At 38.8% G+C, this 8557-nt stretch overlaps 1 protein-coding gene across 1 annotated transcript; it reads left to right on the top strand.

The window, feature by feature from the left end:
• Positions 1-4205: 4205 nt before the first annotated feature.
• LOC128597081 (S-adenosylmethionine decarboxylase proenzyme-like) lies at positions 4206-5499 on the top strand. The gene is made up of 3 exons (XM_053607116.1): positions 4206-4314; positions 4675-5106; positions 5396-5499. Exons 1-3 carry the CDS (start codon positions 4206-4208, stop codon positions 5497-5499), a joined length of 645 nt encoding a protein of 214 aa, XP_053463091.1.
• Positions 5500-8557: the final 3058 nt, after the last annotated feature.

Genomic DNA, 8557 nt, shown 5'->3' with positions numbered 1-8557 from the left:
CGTGTTAGCTATTTTTTCTCCACTGCGGCCCAAACAAGAATTAACTCCGTAGCATTAATTCATTCAGTGGTCACGGAGTGCCTGTTAGGCTGTAGTCACTGTGTTTGGAGATGTCAGATTCTGAAGTGACCCTGGTGGTAAGATGTCATCCCCTGACTGAGTGCCCACAGTGGGGCCAGGGGTAGCCAGTATGTACATGGGATTTAGGAGTTCAGAAGGCAAGAGAAGAAGACACCTGACTGCATTCGCTTCCAGGGAGTCAGCAAAAACTTCATGCGGATGGAAGGATTTTAAATACCTGGGTGCAGGGAAAGTTCCCAGGGCAGGAGCAAAGAAGCTCTCAGAATAAGCTGAGATTGATGAGAGAATTGCCTGGATTTAGGCCTGTGTCAATTTCTAAAATTGGGTGTAACTAGACAAGCTTTTGGGGGCGAGATTATGGAAAAGAGGAGCTCTGTCTTGAGTTCCAGGACAGTCCCACAGGGTAGGCGTCACTTTGCTCCCTGACCTTTGCTCCATCCTTAGCCAGCACCCCCGCCCTTTTCAGTTTCTATATCAGCTCACTTCAGTCCTTTCACGTTTATCTCAAACTTAGATGTAAAATTTCCTCTCTCCAGTTAACACTTTTTGTTCTTTATACAGGGTACCCAGATCTCCAGTGTCAACGTTCTTTATTTCCCCCTAATTTTTCCAAATGTTCCCACTTGTGGCCAAATAGTTTTTGAGCAATTACCATGTGCTGTTGGGAAATTCACAAATTATAAAACATTCACTCTCATGAGGACAATTAATGACAATTAAGGTTATGGGGGGGAGCAGAAAGAGGGACGGAGGGAGGGGGTGGGGCCTTGGTGTGTGTCACACTTTATGGGGGCAAGACATGATTGCAAGAGGGACTTTACCTAACAATTGCAATCAGTGTAACCTGACTTATTGTACCCTCAATGAATCCCCAACAATAAAAAAAAAAAAAAAACATTCACTCTCATCTAGGCAGAGACACATGAACATGATAATGTTAACCAACACAAGGTAGTTAGTATAGGACTAGCTGCTAAATATATACAATAGGTGGGGGATGTTTCAAGAATTTAGAGGGTTGGCAGATCATATTGGGGCTGCAGTCCACATTGAGGGCCTCATGGAAGTGTGGGCTTTCAATCTAGATGGTGAGTGGGCGTAGGAAGGCTCCAAGGAAGGCATGTTTAGGGAACATATACTCACAGGGAGAGTTTCATGGTGGAGAATAATAAAAATAATGTTCAAAAACTAAAGAGCAACTTAGGGTTTGCAACTTCTTTCACATACACACTATTGAATTTAAGGGTGACAAGGTAAGCTAGATTGCAGAGACTTCTGAATACTAGCTAAGATCTGGAAGATTCAGCAAGTTTGTGGCAGTAACCGATTTCCTGCCAAGCAACTTTGCATATCTTACCTCATTTAATCCAAGAAGTAATCTTCTGAAGTGGATGTTGTTATACATATGAGTAAATTAATGGTTAAGAAACTTCTGGCCCGGCACAGTGGCTTACACCTGTAACCCTAACATTCTTGAGTTGGGGCTTGAGCTCAGGAGTTTGAGATCAGGAGTTTGAGTTGTGGCAGGTACCTATAGTCCCAGCTACTTGGAAGGCTGAGGCAAGAGGATCATGAGGATCATTTGAGCCCAAGAGTTTGAGGCTGCTATGAGCTATGATGGCACGGTATTCTACCAAGGGTGACAATCAGACTCTGTCTCCAAAAATTAAAAAAAAAAAAAAAAAGGAAAGTTCTCAAGATCACATAGTTAATAATAATAATAATGGCAATTACATGTGATAAGTACTACATGCCAGACACTATTTAAATAGTTTTTTAACAAACCCATGAGTAAGAACTATTGTTGGCTTGGTGCCCATAGCTTAGTTAGGGCACAGGCCACAGGCTGGTGGGTTCGAACCTGGCCTGGGCCTGCTAAACAGCAATGACAACAACAACAACAAAATAGCCAGGTGTTGTGGCGGGTGCCTATAGTCCCAGCTACTTGGGAGGCTGAGGCAAGAGAATCGCTCAAGCCCAAGAGTACAGCACTCTACCGAGGACCACACAGTGAGACTCTGTCTCCGAAAAGAACTATCATTATCTCCATTTATAGAAAAAAGAACTGAAGTGTAGAGACATTAAAACATTTGCTCAAGGTAAAAACTTTCTTAGTTTTTTCTTAGTTTTCTGAGGCTAAGCTTCCAGGGGCAATATAGTGAGCTGTCTTCATAAACAAAAATAAATTAAAAATAAATAGTAATTTTAACAATACATTTAATTTAACCAAATATCTCCAAAACATTATTTCAACATGTAATAACTTTACAAAGTATTAATTATATAATTTACATTCTTTATTAATGTGAAATCTTCTAAATCTAGCGTATATTTTTAAAAGCATATTTCAATTAAATGCTAAATTTAAATTAGAAATTATTTTTATTGCTTATGCCTTATTAAAATACCTGGCAAAGTGATTTACTCATTTGATTTTTTCCTAGCTGCATTTTTAAAAAAAATTTTATTAAATCATAACTGTACATTGACACATTTATGGAATTCAGTGTACTTATTTGATATACAATGTGAAATGCTTAAACTGAACTGATTAACACATCCATCGCCTTGCTTAGTTATTTGTTGTGGTAAGACAATTACACTCTTTTCTTAATAGTTTTGAAATGTTATCATTGCATCATGCACATTAAGTGAGGTCTCCCCAAATACCTTCCCTCCTCCCGCCTTCCCCCTCCTCTCTCTCTCCTCTTCCCTTCTACGTTCTGGACTATAGTTATGTTTTACCATTTCTATGAAAGTATAGGTGATTATATATTGATTTCATAGTAGTATTGAGTACATTGGACGCTTTTTTCCCCATTCTTGAGATACTTTACTAAGAAGTATGTGTTCCAACTCCATCCAGGTAAACATAAAAGATGTGAAGTCTCCATCGTTTTATGACCGCGTAGTATTCCATGATGTACATGTACTACAATTTGTTAATCCATACATGGGCACTTGGGCTGTTTCCATGTCTTGGAAATTATGAATTGGGCTGCAATAAACATTCTGGTGCAAATGTTTTTGTTGTAAAATGATTTTTGATCATCTGGATATATACCTAGTAGAGAAATTGCAGGATCGAATGGTAGGTCTACTTTTAGTTTGTTAAAGTATTCTCCAAACTTCTTTCTAAAAAGGTCATATTAGCTTGCATTCCTACCAGCTGCATTAGAAATATTTGATCTGTATTTATATTTCACACAATTTATAGTTGAAAAAAGTAGATTCACATGCCCAAGTTATTCCAAGCATACTTAAAAGTTTTCCAATAACTGAGTCAAGTACTAAAAATATTTTCTTGTAATATTAGCATCTATATTGTCAAATCTGATTCCTTTATTTTTAGAAGAATTGACTTTGAAGCAAAATATTAATGACATCAGTTTCAAAATTATGTCGAAGTAATTCACTAACTCTTGGGTCAACGGAGTAATATTAATTCAAAGGGGCATTACATAAATTGAAAATAAAATATAAATTACACAGTATGGCCGGCGACATTAGCTAGAGCTCGCTCTACTCTCTCTAACCGGGAAGCAGCGGACTACAAGAGACTGAACTGTATCTGCCTCTATTTCCAACAGACTCATGTTCTACTTTCGCTCACAAAAAGAAGCTGGGGAGGGCGGCGCCTGTGGCTCAGTGAGTGGGGCGCCGGCCCCATATGCCGAGGGTGGCGGGTTCAAACCCAGCCCCGGCCAAACTGCAACCAAAAAATAGCCAGGCGCTGTGGCGGGCGCCTGTAGTCCCGGCTGCTCTGGAGGCTGAGGCAAGAGAATTACATAGGCCCAGGCGCTGGAAGTTGCTGTGAGCCGTGTGATGCCACGGCACTCTACCGAGGGCGGTAAAGTGAGACTCTGTCTCTACAAGAAAAAAAAAAAAAAGAAGAAGAGACTCTGTCTCTACAAGAAAAAAAAAAAAGAAGAAGAAGAAGAAGCTGGGGAAATTTTATTAGTCCTTTTTTAAAAAAAAAGTTAATATAAAATTATAGCAAAAAAAGGAACCTGAACTTTAGTAACACAGCTGGAACAATCCGCAGCGGTGGTGGCAGCGGCAGGAGAAGAAGTTTAATTTAGTTGATTTTCTGTGGTTGTTGGTTGTTCCCTAGTCTCACGGTGATGGAAGCTGCACAGTTTTTCGAAGGGATGGAGAAGCTGCTGGAGGTTTGGTTCTCCCGGCAGCAACCTGACGCAAACCAAGGATCTGGGGATCTTCGCACTATCCCAAGATCTGAGTGGGACATACTTTTGAAGGATGTGCAATGTTCAATCATAAGTGTGACAAAAACTGACAAGCAGGAAGCTTATGCACTCAGTGAGAGTAGCATGTTTGTCTCCAAGAGACGTTTCATTTTGAAGACATGTGGTACCATCCTTTTGCTGAAAGCACTGGTTCCCCTGTTGAAGCTTGCTAGGGATTACAGTGGGTTTGACTCAATTCAAAGCTTCTTTTATTCTCGTAAGAATTTCATGAAGCCTTCTCACCAAGGGTACCCACACCGGAATTTCCAGGAAGAAATAGAATTTCTAAATGCAATTTTCCCAAATGGAGCAGCATATTGTATGGGACGTATGAATTCTGACTGTTGGTACTTATATACTCTGGATTTCCCAGAGAGTGGAGTAATCAGTCAGCCAGATCAAACCCTGGAAATTCTGATGAGTGAGCTTGACCCAGCAGTTATGGACCAGTTCTACATGAAAGATGGTGTTACTACAAAGGATGTCACTCGTGAGAGTGGAATTTGTGACCTGATACCAGGTTCTGTCATTGATGCCACATTGTTCAATCCTTGTGGGTATTCAATGAATGGAATGAAATCGGATGGAACTTACTGGACTATTCACATCACTCCAGAACCAGAATTTTCTTATGTTAGCTTTGAAACAAACTTAAGTCAGACCTCCTATGATGACCTGATCAGGAAAGTTGTGGAAGTCTTCAAGCCAGGAAAATGTGTGACCACTTTGTTTGTTAATCAGAGTTATAAGTGTCGCACAGTGCTTTCTTCACCCCAGAAGATTGAAGACTTTTTTTATTTTTTTATTTTTTTTTATTTTTTTGTAGAGACAGAGTCTCACTGTACAGCCCTTGGTAGAGTGCCGTGGCGTCACACGGCTCACAGCAACCTCTAACTCTTGGGCTTACGCGATTCTCTTGCCTCAGCTTCCCGAGCAGCTGGGACTACAGGCGCCCGCCACAACGCCCGGCTATTTTTTGGTTGCAGTTTGGCCGGGGCTGGGTTTGAACCCGCCACCCTCGGTATATGGGGCCGGCGCCCTACTCACTGAGCCACAGGCGCCGCCCCAGATTGAAGACTTTAAATGTCTTGATCGTCAGAGTGCTAAGTTCAATGATTACAATTTTGTTTTTACCAGTTTTGCTAAGAAGCAGCAACAGCAGCAGAGTTGATTAAGAAAAATGAAGAAAAAACTCAAAAAGAGAACACATGTAGAATGTGGTGGTGCTTTCTAGATGTTAATACTGGGGGCCATGCTTTCCATAACCACCACCTTGTAGTTGCAGAAAGCCCTAGATGTAATGATAGTGTAATCATTTTGAATTGTATGCATTATTATATCAGAGTTAGATATCTTGCATGAATGCTCTCTTCTGTGTTTAGGTATTCTATGCCACTCTTGCTGTGAAATTGAAGTGCATGTAGAAAAAAACTTTTACTGTATGAAACTTTACAACACTTGTGAAAACAATTCAATTTGGTTTCTGCACAGTGTAATATTTCTCCAGGTATCCTCCAAAATTTCCCACAGACAAGGCTTTCGTCCTCATTAGGCGTTGGCCTCAGCCTAACCATCTGGGACTGTTCTTTTAAATTGCTGCCAGAATTTTACATCCAGTTACCTCCACTTTCTAGAACTTATCCTTTACTAATGTTACTGGGACAATTTCTACTTCATACAGGTGTTTTTTGCAACAGCAGTTATTAAAGTTTTTCTTCCACAAAAAAAGAAAAGAAAAGAAAATATAAATTTACCAATATTAATGTGTTCATATTTTTCTTAATTTTTGCAACTAATTTGCATAAATCCCTTAATTGTAATGAAAATCTGCATCTCAAAAATGTATAAAATTGTTATATATTTATATTATGAAACTTTCAGTTTCATCATAAATTCTTATACTTGTCTAGCAAGGTCACAGACAGGATTTTCCTTTCCTTGGAACTTCAGTTTTAGCTTATTCATAAGCAGTGTGATATCAGTGAGAAAACACAAGTCACGTTGCCATTTTTTTGTATGTTATTACTGAAAATTTGGCAATTATTCCTTTTGTTTCAAGAAAATCCTTTATTTGTTTTTTTTTCTGAGACAGAGTGTCACTATGTGGCCCTCAGTAGAGGCGTGACATCACAGCTCACAGCAACCTCAAACTCTTGGGCTTAAGCAATTCTCTTGCCTCAGCCTCCCAAGTAGCTGGGACTACAGGTGCCCGCCACAACGCCTGGCTATTTTTCTGTTGCAGTTGTCATTGTTGCTTAGCTGGCCTGGGCTGGGTTTGAACCCGCCAGCCTTGGTGTATGTGGCTGACACTATAACCACTGTGCTACAGGCACCTAGATGTTTCAAGACAATCTTAAATAGAAATTACCAGTACAATTAATCTTTATAAAGATCCTCCACTACTTAACCAATGGTCACTGGAAAAGAGATCATTACATTCATTTCCTTTTCTTTCTTTCCACAGTTCCACAAGCTGATGAGTCATAGCATTTGTGCATATATAGAACAATTTCAACATGACCCTCTTCAGAAAACTGAACACAAATATCTTCAATATGTATCAAATAAAGGGAACAAAACAATAAAAGAAAGTGAAGTTTCTTGCTTTAAAATTACAATCAATCCAGACTTTTGACTAAACCTAGGTAGAGTACCCTTTGTTGTGATGAAAGCTGTTTTTCATTTTGCCAAAGATTTTCTTCAACAGGTATAAAAAACTAAAAAATATCTACAACAATGAGTTCAGTTTTTAGGCTGCAAAGTGACAATTTTTTTTTTTTTTGTGAATGTACTTTTTTTTTTTTGCCGAGGCTAGGTTTGAACCCGCCATATGGGACCGGCGCCCTACTCCTTGAGCCATAGGTGCCGCCCTTTTTTTTTTGAGACAGAGTCTCTGTCACCCTGGGTAGAGTGCCATGGCATCATCTTATCATCTTAGCTCACAGCAACCTCAAACTCTTGGACTCAAGCCACCCTTTTGCCTCAGCCTCCTGTGTAGCTGGGACTACAAGTGCCTACCACAACACCCAGCTCTTGCTGAGACTGGTCTCAAACCCCTGAGCTCAAATGATCCTCTGACCTCAGCCTCCCAGAGTTCTAGGATTATAGGCATGAATCACCACGCCTGGCCTCTAGTTTTAATTTTTTAAAGAACCTCCATATTGTTTTTCATAACGGCTGCACCAAGCTCTCACTTTTGTAAAATATTTTTAAAGTTTTTCTTATACCTTTCCAACAAAATTTCGATGTCTGAAACAATAATTTATTCTACTACCTCTCTACCAAAAAACAATTTTCTCTTTTTGTGTAAGAATTCAAGTCTTATAAGTGGCCAACATTATAAGCTCAGGTCCTGCTTAAAATTGTTTAAAAATATTCAGTGGGCATTTAATTCTAGTTTCAGGCAACTAATACTGATTTTCTTTTAACTGTTGATAGGAAAGTCTTATTGAATTTACTGTATATTTGCTGGAAATGTTTCTTACTATTATCTACTTTATTATCCTTAAATTTAAAAATTTTTTTACAAAACAAACAGCTTTTAATTTTGCTCTTCTGCAGAAAATCGCAGTTGCCATTCATTTTGTAATGTGTGACTCACCTTCGTCCAGTCTCCTATCTTTACATTCCAGTCATAGTACTTACGATATCTGCTGCATCTCTACTCAGTTCCACATCAGTTTTAAACTAAAAATTTCCCATACCTACTTTTTAAACTTGACACTTAATTTATTATATCATAATTAAAATAAGCATTTCAATTTATTACCAATTTTGATTTCCATAAGTATCACTGTAATTTGCATTGTCTGCATAAAATATTTAAATGAACACATCACAATGTTACATCAGTGTGTAAAAAAATTATTCAAATCAATCAATCCGTTAATACTAACTAGATTAGAAATATGATTGTGTGGATGTATACTAGAAACTACGCATGCACCCGACACATCCACTACAATACAAAGTTTTCCATGCTGTGTTTAATGGAAAAATTATATACAATATTTCAGGTTTTAAATTAAAATCCAAATTTAAAATTCAGCTCCTTAGTTACACTAGCCACATTTCAAGTGCTCTATAGCCAGCCACATTTGGCTAGTGGCTACCAGATTAGACAACACAGCTCTAGACTATCTCTTAGTAGCTGAATCAGAGCTGTAATTCAAACTCTGATTCTAAGTCCAGTATCCCTTCTTTAACTCCTCATTGCCCCTCAAGCAAGA

This window comes from Nycticebus coucang, chromosome 10 (genome assembly GCF_027406575.1).
Source record: "Nycticebus coucang isolate mNycCou1 chromosome 10, mNycCou1.pri, whole genome shotgun sequence".
Lineage (NCBI taxonomy): Eukaryota > Metazoa > Chordata > Mammalia > Primates > Lorisidae > Nycticebus > Nycticebus coucang.
The sequence above is the reverse complement of the archived record's forward strand: the minus strand, read 5'-3'. Positions and strand labels throughout refer to the sequence as shown.